The 24,544-nt window shown below is 42.8% G+C and overlaps 1 protein-coding gene across 3 annotated transcripts in view; it reads right to left on the bottom strand.

The window, feature by feature from the left end:
- Positions 1 to 2,448: 2,448 nt before the first annotated feature.
- Positions 2,449 to 24,544, bottom strand: part of pip5k1ca (phosphatidylinositol-4-phosphate 5-kinase, type I, gamma a) — a 43,699-nt gene continuing 21,603 nt past the window's right edge. The window contains exons 7-18 of one of the 3 annotated variants that reach the window (XM_047587240.1): positions 20,595 to 20,894; positions 19,725 to 19,933; positions 18,006 to 18,089; positions 17,768 to 17,816; positions 15,622 to 15,706; positions 14,675 to 14,836; positions 14,266 to 14,407; positions 13,380 to 13,412; positions 13,059 to 13,178; positions 10,279 to 10,552; positions 6,796 to 6,885; positions 2,449 to 5,758 (exon numbers count right to left, since the gene is read on the bottom strand). In XM_047587240.1, the coding sequence (XP_047443196.1) occupies positions 5,756 to 5,758; positions 6,796 to 6,885; positions 10,279 to 10,552; positions 13,059 to 13,178; positions 13,380 to 13,412; positions 14,266 to 14,407; positions 14,675 to 14,836; positions 15,622 to 15,706; positions 17,768 to 17,816; positions 18,006 to 18,089; positions 19,725 to 19,933; positions 20,595 to 20,894 (1,551 nt within the window). In that variant the 3' untranslated portion in view covers positions 2,449 to 5,755. Of the gene's footprint in view, positions 5,759 to 6,795; positions 6,886 to 6,913; positions 10,117 to 10,278; positions 10,553 to 13,058; positions 13,179 to 13,379; positions 13,413 to 14,265; positions 14,408 to 14,674; positions 14,837 to 15,621; positions 15,707 to 17,767; positions 17,817 to 18,005; positions 18,090 to 19,724; positions 19,934 to 20,594; positions 20,895 to 24,544 lie in introns of those variants that run through there. The other 2 variants (XM_047587242.1, XM_047587241.1) reach the window with 2 other exon arrangements.

The following is a 24,544-nucleotide window of genomic DNA, read 5'->3' as shown; positions in this document are numbered from 1 at the left end:
TCTCGACCAATCATCTGAGTCCTTTGAAAAGGCCGACCAATCAGCGTGCGCGGTGGAGAACGCAACGAGCTATTACACCCTTTGTTCTCCTAATGTGGACACACACTGCGCCTGCTTGTAGATTGAGCAATATCACAGTCATATAGTTTCTTAAACAATATATTAAACGATAAGGGAACACACACACATACAATAGATGTTTCAGCATGTATTTATGATAATGTTTATTTACATTTGACTATATAAAATATGAAACAATGCGTCCTTTTTACCTTATGGAAGTTGTCTCCTCAGACTGTCAGGATTCTTGCAGCTACAGGAAAAAACTGCATTTGAGATTAGGTGGGAGTCTGTTGATCCGTGCCAACAGTCAGTGATTAAGAAATTTTTAAACTGGCATTTAAAGGGTTTATTGCTGTTTAAAGTGGCTTTCCTAACAATTTTCTTCTGCACATTCGAACTTGCCAGATTCGTGTTAACATTAGTCAACACACTGACATGCCGAAAGAGCCATGAGGAAAGAGCAATTTGTTGGATAATCTCTGGGCAGGTTTTCATAAATTATTTTTTACTTATTTTGCTCTCTCTTTAATCAGCCGCCCCAATGAGACCATGACCATAATAAGCAAGGGAGTAGGTTTGATTTTGACATTGGTGGGGACGCAAAAATTCTCCAAGACAGCACTCCTGAAAGCTGATGGTTTTTTGCATTTGTAAACATGCAAAAACATTGTTTTATCATTAAATATTTTCTTGACCCTATGCAGCTATATACCCTTGAAGTACCTTACACTTCGACTACAAAAGAAGTCTTATTTGGAGTTTTCTTTTCCTTGACATCGTTTAGGAAAAGGACACACACGCAGGCAAACAGGAACAAATACAAATGTAGATGACACCACTGATATTAAAATCCGTCTAGCTGACGTTAACCAGGCAGAACAAAGGCCAGAACATGTTTACAAGTTACACTTGCGGTTGCGGATAAATGCAATGCTGCCCCCTGTGCTGTGCAACTAGCAGCAGGTTAAGAGTAGCACTACAAGCAGATGGAGTGACAGCAGCGAGAGCCATTCGGAGAGTGATATTTAGGTTAGAGGCGGAACTTCTAGCAGACACAAACTGTGTACCGTAATTATTAACTAAATACTATGGACTAGTTTAGGGATGAGCCAGTAATGGCTGGAAAATGGTAGGAACGTGTCCCTAACGTCTCGACCCGATTCTACGCCCCTGCATCAACATAATAATTAAAGTGGAGTAAAAAAATTGTTATTAGCAGCGTACATCCTGACAAGGTTCGAGAGGGACACCGCCCAAACAGGACTGGAACTCGCACATTCTCGCTGGGAGGCTGTTGTGTACAAGATTGTCCTCAATGTAGCATAAAAATGTAAAAGTTTTTCTTTCCTTTTTCCCTAACAAACACGCTGCTCCTGCAATAAATACAGTAAATACATTAAATATTGAAATCGAATATTGCCTCAATGTAGCATAAAAATGTAGTCATCCCGGAAGTGCACTTTTGCAACAGATCAGTCATAGAGCGGTCAAGTGGAAAGGCGTACCCGGCCCCTTTCGCTGGGCGCCATTAGTGCTAGCCACAATGCCACTGTGTCGCCCGTGCAATAAATACAGTAAATACATTAAATATTGAAATGGAAAATTGTGTCAGTACAAGTTGTACAACATAGCCTCAGTTTAGCACGAAAATGTAGTCATCCCGGAAGTGCACTTTTGCAACACATCTGTCATAGAGTGGTCAAGTGGAAAGGCGTACCCGGCCCCTTTGCAATAAATACAGTAAATACATTAAATATTGAAATGGAATATTGCCTCAATGTAGCATAAACAACAAGCAATACAGTAAATACCGACACATTTCATTTTAATGTTACAAGATCACCATGAATTCAAATCTAGAATTATATTTAAAAAACTAACGAACTAAAATACATCACATTTGAATTAAATACTCGATAGCAAGGCGTATATGCGCTGCAATGCACTATTAAAACACTTAAGCGTTTTTTTTTGATGTTATGGCCTAGTATATACAGTCAATGGTTATGACCATGAGTGTGAGTGGTGTGGCAATCAATGTCATTCAGTTGTTGTGTAACCTTTTTTTTTTTTTTTTAACTACTGACTGAACAGTTGTGCTTTTCTGAGGCAGTTAGCGTGAAAAAGTGAAAAACTTTTGTTCAGCCTCCTTGCTCCGCAACGCTCGCCACGGAGAGCCGCAGCAGAGGAACGAAAGAGCCGCACGCCGCGTGTTACCGACCCCTGGGTGTACAAATGGATGGGGTAAAAACAGGAAGTATATATCATCTATATATAATTAGTTAATATAGCTGATTTGTACAATTTATCTATTACTAATTTCAGTTTCAGAGAAGCTGATTCAGCCAACAATGAACTAATAAATAAAAATTAGATGACATCACCTCCATGGACAACAATTCATAGAACTGCTTTTATTTTGTATTCATTCTGATTGAGTCCAAACACACGCACACACAGCCATCTATTTATCCTCACGTATAAATAGATGAATATACACAGATATACATAAATACACATTTTTGATATGCATATTCATTTTTGAAGTCATGCTATGTCTCTGTAGAGGACTCTCCCTATTGGACGAGGGCACACAGCGATTTGAAAACACATACACAACACAGCTGAACAGTTGGAAGAATCCCTATTGATTTGCATGAACAGTAAAACCCACAAATCTTTCGGTTTTGGATATCGTACAAAGAAACAGCTGTGGTTTACAGACCATAAATATACAGCAGCTGCATCTCCATAAACACACTGAAGAATATGGTACAGTAAATCATGTGGATTGCAATCATTTCTTGCCCAGCAGCAAAAATAAAACCAAATAAAAATAATATTCTCAGATTCAAATGGAAAATATATTTGTATATCTTTATATATGTATTTATAGTTTTATGTACACATTCTTAGGAGCACAACTATGAGAAAGAAAAATAAATACAACAGCACAAGTGAAAAAAAAAAATAGATATAAACAACAGACCTACATGTAAAATTTCTCAATAAGGCAATTAAAATGAACTCAAAAGCTAGACTGTACAAAATATTGCTGCTATGGTCTTCATCTGGTGAACGACAGCAAACTGATTACGACTGGCAACTGCACGTCATGAGAACAAACCCATTTCTACTTTACCGTGTCCGACACCGATGCTTCCTCTTTTACACAAACGCACACAGAAACGTACCGACCAACTGAAAGAGAGGAGGTTTAACAAAAATCTGTTGAAGTCTTAAGTTGCAAGTCCTACGGTGTCAGCCACAGAGACTACAGTAAACACTAACCCTACTATGACTGTGATTGACTTCACCAACATACGCACGCACACACACACACACATACACACGCACACAATCCTAAAATAAATTCTGTCTAAATATCAGCATGTGTGAGCAGAAACATCTACCTATAGGCTGAAAAATATGCCCTCTGGATTATGTGATGTTTGTTTATTTGGCCTCTATCACGAGTTTCATCTGCAGGTCCTCTTATCAAGTGCAAACGACATTCAGCTCATTCACAAACTGTTGCGTCTCTGCGAGTCGGCACGGCGACGTGCTGTGTTCATTCAAATATACATATAACAGGTACGATATCGAATGCAAATACTACAACTGATGCTCTACGTCCACAAACATTTCAAATGTCTGCTGACTGGATTTCTTACTGCGAGGAGGTGAGAGTGACCAGATGTAGAAAGTCTTACTGATATGAGGATTATTTTTCCACCTGAAAAATTAAATAAATTCTAATCAGTTTAGAGCATCTGTCCAAAAGTAGGGCGACACTGGAAGACATTGCATTGATGCGAATATTACTATAAAGACAATGTCTGCTGCCTTAGTGTTGTAAGTGGTGCCTTCTGTCTGGAAGGCCTGAGCTTCGGTTGTTTCAACGCGACGGGGTGTAGTGAAGAACGTAGTAACACTGAATTTACTCATCTAACACTTCATGTTTGATGGACCTGCAGAATTTAAATACTACTGAACAGATGAAACAGTGAAGAAATAATCACAACTGAAAGTTCTTTGGATGCATTTAGAAAAAAAAAAGAAAAAAAAAAGAATTCAGAGTGGGAAAAAAGTACCAGTGACATTGAATATGACAAGGAAATACAAATAAATAATAGTTTGCAGCAAATTCAACCCTTGTAAATATTCCCTAAAGCAAAAAAAAAAAAAAACTTAACTGCATATTTTCACTGATAGAAATGTGAGGATGACAGAGACGTTTGTTGGGATCAATGATCGTGTTCACTCTAACTCTTGTTCTGTGAGCACAGGCAGGGTCCTCAAACAGGCTGCTTTCAAAATACTACCTACTACTAGGATACTGATTCTGACCAACAGTAGCAAGTGATCTACAGAAAACTTGTTCAGATGTCAAAGATACCTGTATGGCAGTAGGATCACAGTCATTCTTCTTCTTCATCATGTTTATTGGCAGACTGCACGCCAATTTTAAATGTGGTGACTGCACCGCTGTTTACTGGAGGGTACGCAAAAAGTCAAAAGATTTGTGTTGCACATGGACACAAGTGAGTGTAAATGTGAATACAGACGATGGTTTGGGTCTAAAAAACTGTATATTCTTTCAGTATGAGACATTTACATGAGATAATGTGTAACAGACCTTGACAGATTTCTATGTAAAAAAAAAAAAAAAAAAACTGTTATCAGCTGCCAGATAATGGTTTCCAGGTTGATCTTGTGACTATGTAGAAGACAACAATAAATTTCACACACTGCCTACTACACTGTATGGGAGGTAGCATACAGTACATGTTATAAAGCATATTACATGTCAGTGAAGGCCCCTAACATGTGAATATGGTGTACGGTATAAAGCCAGTTAATTAATGTTGGCAACTTTATCCTGATTGGCTGAACCTGTTCACGTGTGCCACTGGTTTTGGAAACGAGTTAAACCAGTTCACAGCATTACAACGTGGCCAGGATGGATGACTAAAGCTGAACAGCTGCGTTCATTGATAAAGTCGAGCCAAGTTAACTCCCGAGGTGCATTCTGGTAAGAAACATCCAATCAGACTTGAAAATGCTTTTTGCAGTCTGCATGTTACACGTACGACGCAGCATTTTGACTTGAAATGGAGCAGTCAACATCCCCTCTCCTACCGACAGCTTCACACTATTCAGCAAAATGCATAAATGTAAACACAATGTAACAAATCTGCTTTAGCTCTAAGTGTTTCATGAGGAAAGACCTGGTGTAAATAAAATGAATATGGCGGAGCTTCCACAACCAGCGACTCCTTTCTCTTCACGGCCGTATGTTCTGCTGACGGAGTGGGAAAGACAACTTAAAGTCTGCTGGAGGGCTCTGCCCGTGTCACACAGAACAACACTGAGTTATGACGGTCACCCAAGTATGTCAAACATATAAGACCACAGCCTCATATGCACTGTCACACACACACATAACTATTAAATCGATATAATAAATTTCATTAGTCAAGGGTGAAAGGCAGGGATGGTTGGAAAATCAGTGATGGCCTCACTGTGTGGATTTTCTCCCCCTTTAGTACTCAAGTCACTTTTTCCTCTCAGTGTGTTGTTTTAAATCCAGGTTCAGACAGAGATGGCGCTGCTACCACTGAGGTCTGGACTTCAGACGGATGAGTCCTCTCCACTGAGACGTTCACTCCTCTCTGCCAGAGAACAGGACTTACTGTGGGAGAAAGACAGACTGAGGTAAAGTACTCAGAATATAATACATTATTAATTATTCCCCCTGGGAATTAAACGTGTTTGTCTGTGTGCACTACTTGCTAATAAAGTGAAACATTAAGCCAGCAAATCAAAGAGCATTTACAAAATGAGAAGGAGACAGAAAAGAAGCATAGTGAGCTTAAACACAGGAAACACACTTGAGTACCTTAATGGTTTTTACACAAACTGAAAAAACAAAACAAAGATCAACACACTTTTGAATTACATCTTTCATTGTTACTTCTTTCTTTTTCTTTTTTTTTTTCTACATCGACACCCTCTTCAAATAATGGCCCAAGTCATTTTTTTCAGGTTTTTCAGAAAACACAAAAAACTCAACCAAATACTGAATATATATTATTAAAAATAGAAAATAGACATAGGGCATTATTTTACGAAGATGATGATATTATCATTGTCTTAAGCTTGTTGGTTTTTAAGTCTAAGATGTCAAGATCAACACTTTCTCAGAACCTGACAGTTTGAACAGATGCTGCTACACTGAGCACACGACCTCCATGTAAAATAATAACTTTACCTAAGTCTAAATCTTCACCCCCCCTCTTCACTCTTAATGTAAACTCCAACAATTAAACTGCTTGAAATAAATAGACTTGTGGTGATGTTAGTTCACATGCCTTTAACAGCGTGAGCCATGGGAGTGATGCATGAGTGGCTTCACGCGGCTGATGGATCTGAGCAGCTTGTTGTTGGAGGGACACGAGATGGCTGGTCGTGGACTAAATGATCACTCAGAGAGCCAGTGACCATTTCCACCCAATTATCAATGAAAAATGAATGCAGTAATGTGGGTGGTGGGTTTCCGGGCTCAGATTTAATCTACTCTGGTAATAGCAATGCACTCTGGGACTTGAGAAGCTGCCTCTGCGTTTACTGTGGAAGCTTCTTCCAGAGCGAAACGTTCAAATTCACCCTTTCACCGTAACGCGGTCCGGAACCGAGTTTCCTGTACTTTACAGTTTTAGTCTCACTTACTGTCTCTCTTTCCCAATCCCCATCTGGCAGGGCCTTAGACTCTGAGCCATAGTGTAGCGGAGAGTACACCCAGGTCCTGTCCTCTGGAGGCTGTTTTTACACACCCACCACAGCAGAGGGGGCCAGAGGGACAGAGGAAAGGCCAGAGGCACAGAGACAAGCGGCAGGGGCAGGCAGGAGAGAAAGACACAGGAGAGCACAGGAGAAAAGACAAGACAGGAAATGAAAATTAGGGATGCATAAAGGAGGAAATGTTTTTGAGACACATCGGAAAGTGTGAATCTGACAAACAGGATTAAAGTGCTGATCCTGGAAGAGTTGAACATGTTGCGGTTAAGTTCTCAAAGAGGAGTGATGTCAATGTTACAGTGGGTCTTACTGGTGTGTTTCTGATTCGTATCTCTTTTTGTAACATTAGAACAAAGTGCCAATGTACAGATCAAGGGATGAGCTGCTGCGTCAGCCAAGCAGGAAGCATGAGGAGCGGGAGGGAGGAGATGGGGATGAGAAAAAAGCCAGGATGCTAAGACAGCCACACACAGAAAGCATCCTCGGTCAATGCAAGGCAAGGGAACAGGATATTTTCATTTGTGCGTTTGTGTATTTGCAGCGTTTGAACTCAGCGTCATCTCTAAAAAGCCAGTGCTACAGTCTTTTAAGGGTAGGTAGGTAGGTAGGTAGGTAGGTACCATCCCTTTGAGAAATGGGAGCAGCTGCAACACAGTGCGCTGATAATGGCTAATAAAGGCTAGTGAAACACTACTCTCATACTTTAGGTTCAAAGAGGGATGAGGCAAGTTGTCAGTGAGTGAGGAAACAAATGGAGACTCAGCAGAAGATGAAGGAGAAAGAAAGACAGTCTGTCAAACAGGAAGCGTCCCGTCTTTTGTTTACCCGCCTCTCGCGCTTCTCTACAGGGAGAGCAGGCTTTGTATTTTACTTTCAACACCGGCTGTGGATAAATCACACAATTTATGACAGACTGCGGCTCCCGTGGCACACTCCAGAAAAATCTTGCTTCCTCTCGACACTGATCGTGTTTTATAAACACCAACGTATGCGGGAATAATCTAGTCTACCACCAGTCTAACACACTGCTCACTTACTGGCCAACCGGACTGGCATCCTCTCCTCTGTCGGAAGGGAGAGACCACCCAGGTCCTCCCATCGGGAAACTGACAACCGCACAGGTAGGTGACACAGGCAGAGACAGAAATGAAATAGTTGAAACAAGGCACAGACGGATGAGGGAGAAAGGGGGAAAAAAAAAGGTAAAAACAGGACGCGTGCTGAGGTGACGATGGAAAAGACTGTTCTGGATGTGTGCGACTCCAGCAGACACACACACTGGGTGAGTCAGTGGCGACGGGCAGATTCACATGTTTGGCAGCCGTTCTGTTTTTATTCCTACTTCCACTCAGCACCACAGTCTCACCACTTTCACTGTGACTCATGACGACAATCACAGGGCCGAGGAAATGTAGAGACAGAGGGTGGAGAGTGTGGAAATAGTAAAGAAAGAAAAAGAAAATGCAGGTCCAGACTGAAAACGGGATGGTGGACATGATTTGAGTGTTAGGGAGGGAGACGGAAGTGAGGATGAGGAGAGAAAAAACTAACAAAAAGCAATCGGACATGGGGTACAGACGCGTAGGAGGCTGTTGGAAACCTGTGAAGTGAAACTCCCTCTGTGTCGATCAGTCACTTCAGCCTCAGAGATCCACCTACAGATATATTTATTGTAGTGCAACTGAATTAATATCAAATGGTAAGTTAACACCGAGTGGATGTCTCCTTGAAATAGGCTAAATGAGGAGACGCTAGTTTGCTACGTGTAAATATCAGCAGAAGTGCGAGTGCGTGTATGATGTTAATGTGTTCGAGGAAGATGTACATGTCAATAAATTTAAAAAAAAGAAATGAAGAGGACTGAGATCTAACTTGTGTTCATTTTGCAAAAACTCCAGCTGTGTCTCCAGTGTCTCCTTTAACAGTGTTTTATGTGTGTGTGTGTAATAAAACTACACTGGACTTTAGCCTTTAGTCAGCTAACAGCAGAACTGGTGTAAATTGCTCTTGGTGCTCGTATCTTCCTGCAGTCATGATAGAAGTTACTCATAGTGCATGCAGCAGTAACTTGAACTATGCACATGTATTTGTACCTGAAACCCAGTGTGTGTCACGTGAAGCCAGTAATACGGTTCCCGCTTTTCATGTGTGAATAGTCTGGAGCGGCTCCTACGGGGTTTACTCGTGGAGAAAGCAGGTTGTGCGATCATGCAGAATCCTGATTTGTGTGGGAGGAAAGAGGGAAGGAGTGACGGTGATGATGGAGATAACTGTCAGGGAACATAAATGACGAGAGGACGAGCTGCAGTATGAGTGATGTAGCAGAGATCCAGTCCAGTTTCATTTCAAGAAGTTAAGAAAAGTTAGCTTGGATCTTAAAGGCTGATGAAGCAAAGTCCACTCCCTAATATTAACACTTCAGGATACGTTGCTTTGCCTCGTGCAGTGGTGAAAAACCCCCCTGGTCAGAGCTCAGAGGGAGCACGTGCTCCTTTCGAAGCACAAGAACTGGGCGTCAGCTGGTTAAATGAGAGCACTGTTAAATAACTGAAGGAGCTCACTGACTAACCTGTTGGTCTTTAGGATTTCTCATGCCACATTAGAGGGTGTTTGATTCCTGACAGGAGACACCCAGCAGGAGAGCAGCCAGGTGGGAACGTTTCTATCTGTAACTGTGATCACTGGCTCTGCTCCCCATCCTCCACCTGACACTTATACATATATTTATAAGGGTGTGTGTGTGTGTGTGTGTGTGTGTGTGTGTGTGTTAGGGAACATTTAGACCTGCAAACGCAAAACCATCCCATGGTATCCAGCAGCTAAATCACCAGTTCTTATTCATAGAAAATCCACTGTGTGTGTCTGAAGCCTTGTTGAAGATCACTTAAGACAGCAATGAGCGCATGCTATTAAAACACTCCAAACCAGACTGCACACCGCAGCACGCCATGTTTAAAGACATGCTTCAACATTTTGGGATGTATGCTTTTGTTCTAAGAGGCAGATGAGAAGATTGATCCCACTCTCACACCCGTGTGGTAAATGCGAAGCTACCAACACGCTGGGCTCGGCATAAACGCCAGACGATCTTCTAACTTGCCTCTCAGCAAAAAAGTGAACAAGCAATTCCCACAAAATGTTTCAAAAAGCATCTCCTGTAGCTGATCACACTGCACACTTAAAACAATAGTTTCGTGTTCGCGTACCAGCCTGAGCCTCTGCTCCCTTTGTGCGGTCCACGCGTCAGCGCCTCTGGAGGACAGCATCACACAGCTCAGACTACTGACTCAACAACCATAAATACACTGACCCTGATAAAACATACGTGGCGATGTGATGGCTAATTAAAGAAAAACTCAATCTGAAAAACAGAGGTGATGAAGCTGCTGTTTTGAGTAAGCGTGTTTTACTTACAAAGTAGATATCTGTGATTGGCACGTCATCGTCATCGTCGACTGAAGCCTGACTGGTGCACCCTGAGCCGGACACCTGGCTGGCTCTGTCCGCCTCCACCACCACCTTGGGGCTGGACGGGGCTTCGTCGCCTGGCCCGGGTGAGGAGGGAGCAGCTGGGGCGCAACAGGAGGAGGAGGAGGAGGCGGCGGCCACTTCGGGTGCTGACGAAGAGCCGGATGGCGGTGGTGCTGCTGCTGCTGCTGCTTCTACAACGGCTACTTCCTGAACATCACTGTGGAAAAGGAGATTTTTTAGAATATTTGAGTTCACATTAGTGCTATTAAAGTGCTGTGTGTGTCTCAGCCAGGACTGAGACTGACTCAGAAGAAGAATGACCTTTCGGGGGAATTAAGGTTTTAAAAGTACCTTAATAGAGGATGTGAGGGGACTCTAAGTCCAGTTCACATCACACATCCCTCCATCTATGTCCATGCAGTTTAAGGGCAAAAGAAGATCCATTCATTTGGTCACTTGCCATGAGCCACTTCCCTGCAGCAGTGCAGAGACGCGGGACCAAGGGAAAACTGGCCCTGACTGAAACTCAGCAGCTGTGTGTGTGTGGGCGTTTGTGCTTTAGCTGCTTAAGCTCTAAGACTTGCCAGCTGGCTGCGTGCTGCCACAATCCTTTATTGTTTCTGGCCAGATCATCAACTATTAGGACGGATTTAGTCGCATCCACGCGGATTTCTCAGCTTCTGCGTTTGAGCTTAGCTCCACCAGAGGAAAAGCCCGACAGTTGGCCACCAAAGCAAAAGAAGCAGACTTGACGTCTCGGAGACAGAAGTGATTGGCTGAATGAATGAGATGACGGGATGGCGGTTGCCACGCAGAAAGACACTCTTTTACGACGCTGAACCCTTTCCCCCCCGTTCTGTTTTAGCTCACTTCTTTTTCACACGCCTGATGTTTTTTATCTTTGCCTCCCACTCTATTTCACACATCCCTTTTCCTACTTATCTTCTTCCAAACACTCGCCCCAGTCCCTTTTCTGTACTTGTCACTCTCGTCCGGCCAGTTCGCGCAACTGCAGGTGGGTTAGAGGCAGCTCAGAGGAGCCGGGTCAGTCAGATGGTCAATGCAGTTGCCTGTCACCCCCTCCTTCCTCCTTCCTCCCTGCCATCTCCTCCCACACCCACAGGCCATATGTCTAGCCGCTGCCTTCTTGGCATCAAACCCGATTATTCAGTTGGTTTCCCGCGGCAACCACACCCTGATCCTCACTGACCTAACCCAACATAAATGCGAGCCCCTCTCCTCCGTTCGGATCAGGCCTGCAGGGGTCTGACCACAGTTTACCGCAGTAGATTTTACTTTTCTCAGTCCAAACAGTGTCACCGCTGTAAATTCAGTTAAACGTTCAAATAAAATTAAAATGCACATTCAAAAATGGTTATTAAAAACCAGGTTAAAACATGCAAAGTGTCAGGTCATCTCAGCTTAATTGGAGCAGCCTCAGGCTTCCTGGCCCACTGCCCCACTTCTACTGTCTGGTTCCTCCCATGTCAGAGCCTCTTTGGCCCATTGTCTGCCTCACGAAAAACAAAACGCACCTCATGACATAAATTTACATGCATGTGCGCACTCTCTCACAGCCTGATTGCTGCAGACACCGGCTCCACTCAGCCCCCGCAGCACTTATTTGTCCATAACAGGAGCCCAATAAACAAATGGGCTAAGCCGCTTCCATTGTTTGTGCCGTGTCGGAGACTGCGTGTGCCAGAGGTGTGCTGATCTAACATCTAGGTGAGTCCAGATGAGGCGCCGGTGGCAGGTTATTTATAGAGGTGTCAGATGCTGTAGATGATCGGGGTCACACAGCAGCTCTTAGCCATACTGCATCAGGGTCACAGTTATAAAAGAACTTCCTCTTTTTTTGTCCCTGTTTACACTGAAAAGGACACAGGGTGGTGTGTGTGCGTGTTTTTGTTATTATTTATAGTCTGAATGGTGTGCGTTGACAGACATTGAACTTCCAGATAACTGAGCGAGGTCGAGCCAAATACGGAAACGTGCAGGAAGACAAAGAGCCGTATCACAGATACATGGATCAGATGTGTGACTTTTCAAGCTTTGACGTCTCAGTACGAATAATAACCCTCGAGGCAGAGGGTTATGAAGTAACTGAAACATTTTAAATTACATTTTATCTGTGTTTGACAGTATGTTGCCAAATAATTGTAGCTTCAGGTACTGTAGCTCGTACGGATCAATTTACAGTTCAGTGAACAATGTTTTATTCAAGATGCAATACTAAAACAGGAAGCAACGCAAAAGAGAAACAACTTCTCTGCCCAAAGACGATATAGATAATATAGTTCATATAAAAAAATGATGTCTCTTAACATGCCTGTGTAGCCTTATTACCAATGGAAACAACCATGAAGGTGTCTCTTTGTGTGTCTGAGGACGACATCATTAACAAAAACTCAAAATATTCAGACAAACTTAAACAGTTCGGTGAAGTATTCCTTTCTTTTAAACCGTCTTGGTTGTGAATGTGTGGATTTGATACACTTATAAGGCAGAAGGGGCAGAGCCGATTTGACCAGTGTGACGTGGGAATGTGTGTTCAGTCAAATCATGCCTCGCTTTCAACATCGTTAACATAGTTGTGGTCCACACTCCCTCACAAAGAGATAAATTGTGTCTGTAACGATGTAACGGGGCACCATTTCCTACAGCTGATCCACTGACAGTAACTATTGGTAAGTTATTGGCGTCACAGTGTTGAGGCGTACCTGGCTTCAGGTAAAGGCTGCGGGACAGAGATGGTGGGCTCACTGTCGTGTCTCTTCAGCTCCACCTCCACTGTGATGGTCTGCTGGTCCTCCTCGCGCACACGCAGCTCCTCCTGGGTCCTGCATGCAAACAACCACATGTGAAACAGCGTGCGGAGAGGAAATGAAACATCAAAACACACACAAACAGGAAGAATGGGTCTACTTATAAACAGGATGACTTCACATGTTCTCTGCTACCCGCCCACCACACCCAGAGATGTTTACTGCTGTGAGAACATAAATGTGTCAGAAATGTGTAGAACCGTGTTCCAGGCTCACCTTCCGTCATGGCTGAGAGACTGGGTGTGCCTCCTGGAGACAGAGGAAACACTGTCAGTAGAAAGTGTGCATGAGGACTGCAGCAGCTAACAGACTCTGTGCAGGTCCTTGAATGTTTACATTAGTGACTTCAGAAATGACCACGCAAAGCTGATGTTGTGACACAAAACTGAACTTATAAGAATAAAGTACACACTGAAAAATGACAGACACATTTAATTTATTAGATTGTCAGTATGTTGAACAATAATTTAACCATTAATTACTGACAATTGTGTCCCATAAGTGCTCAAGAATGGGACCGAATAGATGGATTTAATGGTGATTTACATCTCAAATAAATGTTATGTTGTTAAAATGCACCAGAATGCAGTCATTTAATGCATCAGCCGCAACATTAAAACCACTTGCTTAATATTGTGTGGGTCTCTCCTGCACCCCCAAAAACACACCAACCTTCTGATGGTGTCCTGTGGCAACAAGATGTTGGTAGAGGGACCTTTAGTGGGTCATATGTGTTGAGGGGAAGGGGCCTCTTTGACTTGGGTTGGTTCAGAGCGTGCAACAGATACTTGATCAGTTTGGGATGTATGGAGTTTATAAGCCGGGTCAATACCTTGGTTTATTTCTCATAGTTTATGGACTGTTACTAGGCAGTTTTTGTGGCGTGGTAAGATGCATTATAATCCTGCTGGGGATGGGTGCTGCTATGGGAGAGTGTCGTTGCTATGGAGTGGGTGTTACGTGTCTGAGTAACATCCACATGAATGCCAGGACCAAAGGATTCCCAGCAGAACATTGTATTGTGGAGAAATAAACCGATCGTCAGTGTTTTTTTTTTTTTTGAGGTTGCGGCTGATCCGTGCACTTATGCTCGTGTGGGTACCTGTAGCGGGGGTGCTCGGATGTGTCGGAGGGAGATCTCTCAGGGATGGACAGAGAGGTGGTTGAGGAGAGAGTCGTGGCAATGGAGGCTGTGGTGGCCTCCTCAAACGAAGGAGGAGTACATGGAAGAAGATCGGGTCGCCCTGGGAGACGGACATACGAACAGAGGTTACCTTAGAGAGAGATCAGTTTTCTTTTTTGTATCTTCGTTGGCACTTATTCCACTTGTTCTCATATACTGCTTGTGTAGCCTTTTGTTTACCATGTCTGTAGTTGTAGCTGGCAATGACTGGCAGTAGCTGTGTTATTCTTTACAATATGAGGCTTTAACCTCCTTCCATCCTCCCTTGTTCATCAGACCTGAACTGCCTCAGTCTATGTCTCTGCACTAGGACACACAACGTATTCACCCTCGTCCTCCAGCGTTGGGAAGCTCCGAGCTCCTCTCAGGTCGTAGATGTTCTCGTCTCTCTCAGATGGCAGCTGGCTGGCTGACCAGGCTGCACCGGGACCAACGCATTTGGGCACCGTCAGAGACACGCGGCCCTTCTTTGACGGGGAGGACTTCAAAGCTGAGGGACAATGCACGGCAATGATGTAACAAACAGTGAAAACACAGGTGTGCTGAACGTGATTTAGATTAACCAGCTTTCAAATAATAAAACCCGTACTGATGTTATATGTTAATATAAAAATTGCAAATGATCAAAAAAGTGGGTCAAGACCAAAAAATCCCAACAAATGAAAACATACAGTCAGATCCAGATACGTTGAAACATATTTTAGCTTTTGGTTTTATCACAGAAACAGTCAGAGGATTTACGCTCTTTAATTTGAGGCTATTCATATTCAAAGTGGAGGGCATGTGTCTATTAATTACAAACAGTTGACTAATGTCGTTTCATGGACAGGAGCAGTAAATCTCACATCATTGTTTCTACAAAATAATAAGTAACTTTCTCATGCTTTGGTAGACACTTAAAAATCACAAAAATGTGTCAGTGTCCAAACAGATATGAACCTGAATGTACCGTCTCTCTGTGCAGACTATCAGGGGATGAGTCAACAAAAGCGTAGCTGGTTGCTTCCATGCATCACAGGCTTTAAACTGTGAAGCCTCATTATAAATCATGAGTTAAAATCTCTTCTGTCTGGTATGAAAATCCTGAAAAGCAAAAGCAACTAAAGTATTCCCCACGTGGCATTAAGCTTGCCCTAATAAGGCTTTTAGCTACAGTTTTTCCTATCAGCGCTGAGCAGTAAAAAAGGCTCAAGTTGGACATCTGACATTTGCGTCTCTTCCCACGCGGCCCCGTCTGACTATTTAAGGCAGTGTCTTGACGTGAACTGAACTCACAGGAGCTCTTCTTGAAAACCGTGCTGCTCATGAACTTGAAGAACCTGTCCGCGTAGAAGCCTGGCCGGTGGACCGAGACAGTGTCCTGAGGGGCAGAGACGGAGAGATTAGCGAGGCAAAATGGTGCATGAGTAAAATGATCAAACTGGCTCTTACAGTAGATTAAACCGTCTGTTAGTCCCCTTTAGTGTCCCGTTTCAGTGCGTCTTTTCTCTGGGTCAAACTGCAACTCGACAACACACCCAAATGCACGCGAGGCTCACACAGAAACACAGTCAGACCAGGCTACAGACACGGCTCTTCATTATTTATGCTGCAGCAGACTGAGATAACACTGGCAGGAGACTGACAGATGACACTTGGTGTTTGGTTCGGAGGGACAGAGGACGTGAGGGACGGAGGAGACTGAGGAAGCGGAGGCATCAGCATCTCAGTTATTAGCTGTTTGCCGTAGAATCAGTGGACACCTCTGGGTGCATCCACCGGCTCTGTGTAACACGGAGACATGCGTGGAGGATCCATTATCGTCATAAACACTGACGTACAGGAAGCTGCTTGGTCTCCCACACATCTTACGTGTGTCTCAAAGGGAAAGACTCATTCGATCTCGAGAGCAGACTTGATGATGAACAGAAGTGGATGGAGAGATACGAGATGCTCTGGAGATGATAGAGCAGGTGGAGTCAGAGCACTCCAAACATCCCAGAGTATAAACATATCCACATACTCTATAATACATGTAGTAAAGAGGGAATTTAATGTTGAAGTATTTTGCTTTATCATCTCATCCTATCGGACTAAATTCTAATCCATTCATCCTTACGGGATAAAGATTACATTATATTGACGCAAAGCTTTCTGTTGTGTCTTTTTGTTTTGTGCTGTAAATCCCTCTCGTATAAGTCAGTGAGGGACACACTCAAACTTCCATACTTTTTCCAGACTCCACAGTAAAATAAATTCAAATTTATGGCATTTGAGTAAATATTTGTGTACAATGTAAGTACATTAAAGAATTAATCGTTCTCATTAATCTGAATATACACTCACTGGCCACTTCATTAGGTACACCTTGCTAGTAAAAGGTTGGACGCCTTTTGCCTTCAGAACTGCCTTAATTCTTCGTGTCATACTTTCAACAACGTGTTGTAAAGAGATTTTGGTTCATATTGACATGATAGCATCACACAGTTGCAGCAGATTTGCTGGCTGCACATCTATGATGAGAATCTCCTGTTCCACCACATCCCAAAGGTTCTATTGGATTGAGATCTGATGACTGTGGAGGCCATTGGAGTGCAGTGAACTCATTGTTGTGTTCAAGAAACCAGTTTAAGATGATATGAGCTTTGTGATTGGCTGATTAACTATTTGTGTTAACAAGCAGTTGGACGGGTGTGAGTGTACATGCTGTTAGGTCACCAAATAATTTCCAGAAGATTAAAACTAGGCAATCAGTTGCACATGAATAATCCATCTATGATCATCATAGCCATCATGTAGCCATTTTTTTTTTTTTTTTGACATTCATAGTTTTATGTTTCAGGAAAGTGAACAGCAGTAACAGTCTTGGAAACATGAATATTTTTCCACACACTAGTTTTCATTTTAATACTTTTCCAGACCTGGAAATTTATTAAATCAAAGTCCATACTTTCCACACTTGCGTAGGTGCCCTGTCAACCAGATCTCAAGTAAAATGAAAAAAAAAAAAAAAAAAAAAAAAAAAAAAAACTGGCAGCACACAGTATAAACTGTGTGTAGGCTGGTAGGAGCTGCCAGTCTCCAAGGCTCTGGCCATGTTTGTTTATGGAGGCCTACAGTTCTCCATTCGTATATATTCATCCATTTTCTGTAGCCGCCTGTCCTCTGTAGGGTCGGCTGGAGAATGTCCCAGCTGTCAAGTGTATAATTACAAAAAATGACCGTCTAAATATATCTGAAACACAAGTGTGTTTTTTTTTTCTCTGTTCCCCAAACCACCATCAAAGCAAAAATTGATTAAAATAAGTCATGTTGACTTAAGCTCATTAAAAGCCAGTAAATGACAGATTAGGATGATGACTATCCATCAGACTTGGTACACGTTTAACTCTTTAAACTGCATCTGAATGCTCTGTGTTGTGTAAAGAGCTTTAAAACTCACCCCGTCGTGAACCAAAGCCTTCCACGTGTGCTCCAGTTTCTTGATTAGCCTGTAGAAACAAAGACACGTTTAAAAGAAGTTTTACTTTCTGCAGTAAACCAACATGAATCATGTTTACTATCATTATGCGTGCAGCCTGAAGACATTAAATGTGCTGTCTGAAGTACAGCAGGAACACAGAGTGCAGCTGAAGACGTGGGGGGACTACTTGTTGCTACATAATGTCTGTGAGCATCACCTGTAGGATTGCAAGATGTCGATGATTCCGATGTAGAGAAGAAGCCTTTCGCCTTTTCCGTTAACAGCTGGGATACCACCCATCCTAAAGGGAAAGGAAAGGGAAAGGAACAGTATCTTATGGCGTGTGCATGGTGATGCTATTGTGAGCGGCTGCAGGAAGTCGTTTATGACATTTGTGACTACAGCAGTCAGTCCAAAACCCCGGCTGAATGTCAACATTTAAAGCCAGCGCTGGTGTTTGTTGGTAGAAATGACTGCAGATATGAACATTAGAGACGACATGATGATGACCTGCTCTGATTCCTCTCTGCCTCTGACAACTCACTGTCCTGTTAAACAAACACAACACAGAGCAGAGCTCAGTTCTTGATCCAGGCCTTCTGACATTTTACATGTTCACCTGTGACCGAATGATCCACGGTCCAACAACCACACAGTGTTTGGCTGAACTATGAAAATACTCAGCTCAACTGTTTCTGACATTAAATCTTATATAATTATGTTCCTCCAAGTCAACGTTTTTACCAACAATTCTTGCTTCTTTCAACTAAAATCTGTACAGAGAGTTACTTAGATAGAAAGTGAGAGGTCAATCGCACTACTTCCTTACACCTGCGCCGCACTCGCACAAAACTACTGACTATTTTCTGGGTAGATCTGAAGTTTAGGGTTACTTGAAGGTGGAGCAGCCTGCTTTTGTATCACGTTTCAAATTTCCTCTAGTCTCATTTTAAAGGCTTAAGTTACACCACGATTTACCGATCGTTTATTTTATTTAGACGCTAAAAGGCAACACCGTCCAGTAAGAAAAGTGTGTGTGTATGCTTCTGTTTGCTTAGGCAGACAGTTGTTAGTGTAAGTTCAAACTATCATGTGCATGTAGGCTTAATTTATTATCATTATTAAAAATATTTAAGGGGAAAAACAACTGAATTTACAAAAAAACAGTTCAGTTATTCAATTTTGACAAAAGCTACAGGTGTAGAAATACGTTTTGATTTAAAAAAATAAAACATCTGCTATTTTATGTGTACTAATCACTAAACTACTAAAATGGAGATTTAAAAATAAAGTAAAATGAGAGAAAAAAAAAACAAAAGCACCAAAAATTTTGAGAAAAAAAATTATAAATACACATTTTAGTCTGGTCCTGCGACTGTAATTTACACTTTACACTTTAATTTTACTTGTACCAGGTTGTAAACATGTTTGTTTCTGTTGTAAAGTTGGTCATTTTAACGTTCACAATGACTGACTCTATTAGAGCGAGACTCTCGGGCTTCACTTTTTTCAGCCTCTTGATGTTGCTACCTGGAGATTTTTGTGAAGACATCAAGCTGCTATTCAAGCTTTCCCAAGTCCTACATGACATTATGAGCCTAACATGGTGGTCAGGTTCAGAGCACCGGTCCTTGTGTGAACGGCCATTTGATACGTGTTGGACGTAGATCATTTCTAAAACACTGCTTTTGTTCTAGTCTGCATTTAAAATATGTTTAAAAGGTCACGTTACAATAAAAACATATTAGAGTAGACAAGGCAAGAATGAAGCCATGAAAGAGGATCGACTATCATGAAAGGTTAATAAGGTAAATAAGTTGTAACGTAACATTATATTACGATGACTTGATGCTCCTCTTCACATGTAGCTACTAATACAGCCAGTTTTTGGCAAATCGATGGCAGATCGGCCCCCTGTGTCTGCGGCTAAACTCACGTGTCGTCGGTGTCGATGGACCCTCCGCAGGCGGCCCCCCCCTGGATAGACTCCATGGCTGTGGAGTACAGGGCCTTCTGCTGAGCCACAGGCCTCTTCTCGTCGCTGTCACCCTGGGAGCCTTCCATCTGCCTCTCCCTCTCCGCTTGGTCCATGTTGTGGACCCCGAGCAGCAGGCTGTAGTCCATGATCTTAAAGCTTTCCAGCACCTGAGCACAGCGCGCGTAACGACAAATGTCGGAGAGCAAAGACTGACAGGATTCACAAGCATGCACACATTTATAATTAAAAAATGTACGGGATAGCCAGTGGGCGCACATGCAGTATAAATGTGAGGCGGTGATTTAGACGACGAGAGCAGGCCTGCTACCAGACCAGACACCTTGTTAAAGCTCTAGCTCGTAACAAAGCTCTAATTTATGGAGCGGGATCCTGGAAATGCCAAACACTCATAAATACCTTCTTCCCCCCCTGCATCTAATCTCTCAGCGGTGATCCTCTTTTATAGATTGGGATACCAAAAGCGTCCTGGCATTTCCAGCTCCTCTCCATTTTCATCTGAAGGCTTTCTACAACATGTCTCTATGTTTATCTCTTTCCCTGTGGGCTTATGCATCGTTTCATTCTTACTTCCCCTCTGCTTCTAATCTGTCCCTTCTCTACTGCTTAGGCCTCTTCTTGCTCTCTGGAGAGTCTTTATGAGGGTGTTGTGTACATCCTCCTTCATAGCCAGTAAACTGCATTCACTATCTCCCCTAAGCTCGTCCTCCCTGTGTCCTGACACGTCTGTCTCTTGTCTGTTGGAACGTAAAACAGAAGCGAGTGTAGACTTGGGCGCACAGCAAGCAGCTGTCCAGACATCCTTCTCACCAGGCAGTCCCTCTGTAGTGTCTTCACCAGTGCGTTGTAAGTGTCCTGATCCAGCATCAGCCCGTCCTGAATGTCCTGCATGAAGTCCAGGTCTTTGAAGGTGGGCCTGGCCTTCTCCCTCTCCTTCTTTGACGCTCGCCTCTTGTAGGTGGATCCCTTCAGGTCGTACTTGAGGTGCATGCGAACCACTCGGGGCAGCACGTTGTTCATCACGACCACGCGGATGTTCTTCCCGCCTGACTGGACGCAGTAAAGGCCGAAGAACTTGGGCAGCAAAGTGCGAGGGTTCTGATTCAGGTTCTGGAGGCGGAGGAAGGGAGGGAGGAAAGGGAGAAAACAAAGGATCACAAATCAAACCTCCGAGACCAGTTTGAGCTGTTGAAGGGAACTGATTTAGGCGATGAAGCTGATATATGTGAGGGGACAAGTTGGCTGACGTCCAACGAAAAAAGAACAAAAGAGAGATGACGACACAAGTGAGCTTTTTTCTCTGCCTGTATGAGTTAATTATAATAATATTACAATGACAGTAGGACATGTTATGTCTCAATGTGTACACAGTTTGTCTACAGTTACACAGCTATCACCTGATCACACCGGAATGAGTTACACACACACACAAGACAAATCAAGAGGGTTTTCACAGAGCTGTGATACTGAGTATGGAAGTGATAGGTCAAACACTGTGGTTGTATTTTTACTTAGTCTGAGCTTTTTGATAATCCATTAATCGATTCAAGAAAATATTTCAAAAATATAGCTATTATATATTTATATTTCAAACTACATTGGGTCTGGAACAACTAAAACAAAAAATGTTTGAAGTTGTCACCTTAAGCTGTGACAAAAAGGACTGCAACAATTTTTTTATTTTATTAGTCTATTGACTGATTAACATGCTGTGAATGAAGAACACATTTTAACTTTTACCCAGTTATATTACTGGACAAAAGTTAATTCAAGATTTATTCACATACTTAAAATTTTCAAATGAATATGACTCAAAACTTCAGTGTGAGAGTCATTTGCATATGATTTGCATGTGAGGTGCAACAGTAAGTGAGGTGCTCACAGACAGACGTCCTGACATTTTCTTTTAGAACACACTGAAATTATTCTGAATTTATTGATCTTTCAATGATGGCAAGTCGTCCTGGCCGAGAGAACAACATTAGCAGCGCCAGCTGATGGGATGAGCTCCTGACGCTCGAATGCAGTTTTTAATTTGTTGCCAGATAGGAGCCTCTCATTTAAGCCAGATAATTCTATTTGATCTCATCCTTAAAATCCATAAAATATATTCTCAATAATCTCCTGGCTTGTCTCTGGCTTGTCCACGTGACGCTTAGAAAACCGCAGATAGGCAGAAATGGGTGACCACTTACACTATTATGTATCTTGCTTTTGAAGTGATCTTTGCTGGTCGACCACTCCTCTGGAGTTTAAAAGTCGTCTTGAATCTCTTCACAAACTGTCTGACTGTGGATTTAGAGATGGTTCTGCAACCTTTTCCTGTCTGATGATCATCAAAACCCTCAGAAGACGTCTTTGTCTGTGCCGTCACACACTTGTTGTCACGGTCAGACTGTGACATATCCCGGATATATTTTTCATTACAAAAAAGTTTCATTACATGACATTACATTGACTGGAAACATGAATTCAATTAAGGCCTTAAATTAAGTTGAGTTGCCCATTCCTTTTTTTTTTTTTTTTTGATGGAGTTCTCTTTGTCTAATGTCAGGACTGATGTTTTGAGTAATTTTTATGCAGAAATGTTGAATATTGTGAGGAATACTTTTAATGCTTTTATGCAAATACTTTTAATATCTCTCTCTCTGCACTCGATTAGAGAGCAATGCAAGTCTCAGTTCTTCAGTGTTGTGTCATACCAGCCATCCATCTCTGCTTGAAAGAGTCTTTGTTGAGATCTTGTCTGAAACACACCAGATGTTGCTGAGATATTTTTACCGGGTCTCTGCTGAAAGAATTCCATCAAATCTGATGTTCAGGTTCAGGTTTTGCTCATTTTCCGTATTCCTGTCACCATAAGTAACTAAAACTTTCTTTGTGTAGCACCCTTCACAGCACGAATGCACATAGTGCTTTACAGCAATGGAATAAAAAATAATACAAATAAATAATTAAGTGACTCAGGGTGAACAGGCGACCATCTAAAGATGCTTTGGGTTTAAACACTGCAACGTTTTGTCATTTACCACACCAACAGACATCATCAACGGCACAGACGACTTGCTGCAGCTCTAGTGACTTTTTGTTTCATGTTGCAATTCACAGATACGTCTTGAATAAAAAGCACTATAACACTATAAATAATAGAATAACTGTTAATTACGGCATTGAAACTGATTAAAATATTTCTAGCTTTCGATGTACTATCTGAGGCCACTTTCACACCAGAGTCGTGTGGTCTGCTTTAAACAGACCACATCTCTGACAGTCTGCTTTGTTTGAGCAGGTGTGAAAGCTCAACCAAGCTATGGTGCAGTTCATAGGTAGTACGAATACTCACTGGAGTAAACAATAGACAATTTTTTTCCCTCCGGTGTTGTTTCTTTTTTATTCGTTTAACGTTAATTGCAAGAGAGAAAATGCTCCCTTGCAATTCTCTCGCGCTTTGCTGCCTTATGTGGTCATGGTGCACGGTTTGCTGAGTCACGAGCATTTGATAAATGACAAAAAGAAACACAGTTAACTTCAGCTGCTCCATGTCTGTGTTCAGCAGCGCTGACTGTTGACTTTCTTTACATCGAGAGGGAGGGAGGGATTTCCCCTCCTACATGGTCCAATCAATGAGCGCCCCTTTTAACCATGTGACGCTACTCAGAAAGATTGGTGCACTTCAGAAATTGCAGTTTGAAAGCACAACTGAACCAAATGATAACTGAAAAAAACAAACAAAAGCTCACTAATCGAACTGAGTCCTATTGGTCACGTGTGAAAACACAGAGAGACGGCTTAAACATGGCTGAAACAACTTTAAAAATGGCACTGATATTAGAAATAATTCCTGACTTATTCAGAGACAAGAACAACAACATTGGATTGTGTGGATTTTAAAAAGTGATTCAACAACTACACATGATCCTGTCTTTCCTCCATACGGGGCTCTCCTCGCTATCTCCAATCTGAATAAATGAGGTTAGTCGGGCTGGGTGCTCAGTGAAAAACCTGCCTCGACCTTGGGACCTGGTCCAGCTCAGTCCCATTAGAGAAATGAGTGCAGAGAGAGAGAGAGAGAGAGAAAAAGAGAGAGAGGTGATCCATATAGCAGTAACACAGCAGTGGGGAGCGACGGCAGGAGAAGAAAGAAAGAAAGAAAGATGATCAGACAGAAGAAAGGTGGAGGATGCGTACGGAAGTGTGGCTGAAAAGGCTCAGCACTTGGTGAATGACCTTCACATGACAGATGCTGGTAGAGAGAGAGAGAGAGAGATAAAGAGAGGGGGAGAGAGAAAGAGCATCCTCAGCCCTCAGCCACACACGACCCTTCTGTCAATGTTACGAGGGCAGAGCTGTGACGAGCCAACAACACCGACACGTGAGGGAGAGGGGAATAAATATGGGCACAAAAGAAAGGAGGGATGGAGAGAGGATGGATTAAAAGACGAGGGCAGGGCTGGAGATAAGGGAGGGAGAGTGAGAGGACATTAAGACGTCAGGGGAGGACAGAGAAGAGGGATGCTGTGGAATAGAAGGGCAGACACACAGAGGGGAGAGCGGAGCTGGTTACATCGCTGCGATGCGCGTGACGCTCAGAGCCCGACTCCTCATCCAGCTGTAGGAGGCGTGCGGAGCTCCACCAACAGCTGCCTACCAGCGCGTTTGCTTCAAACGCAGACACACTTGCAATATGAAGACTACATTTAGAAGCTTTTCCCGTGAGCCTGCAAAAACTGTTCTCCTCCGCCCGCCTGCTCCAGCCGGGG

This window comes from Mugil cephalus, chromosome 6 (assembly GCF_022458985.1).
Source record: "Mugil cephalus isolate CIBA_MC_2020 chromosome 6, CIBA_Mcephalus_1.1, whole genome shotgun sequence".
In the NCBI taxonomy this organism is placed as follows: Eukaryota; Metazoa; Chordata; class Actinopteri; order Mugiliformes; family Mugilidae; genus Mugil; species Mugil cephalus.
Note: the sequence above shows the minus strand (reverse complement) of the source record. Positions and strands in the feature narration are given on the sequence as shown.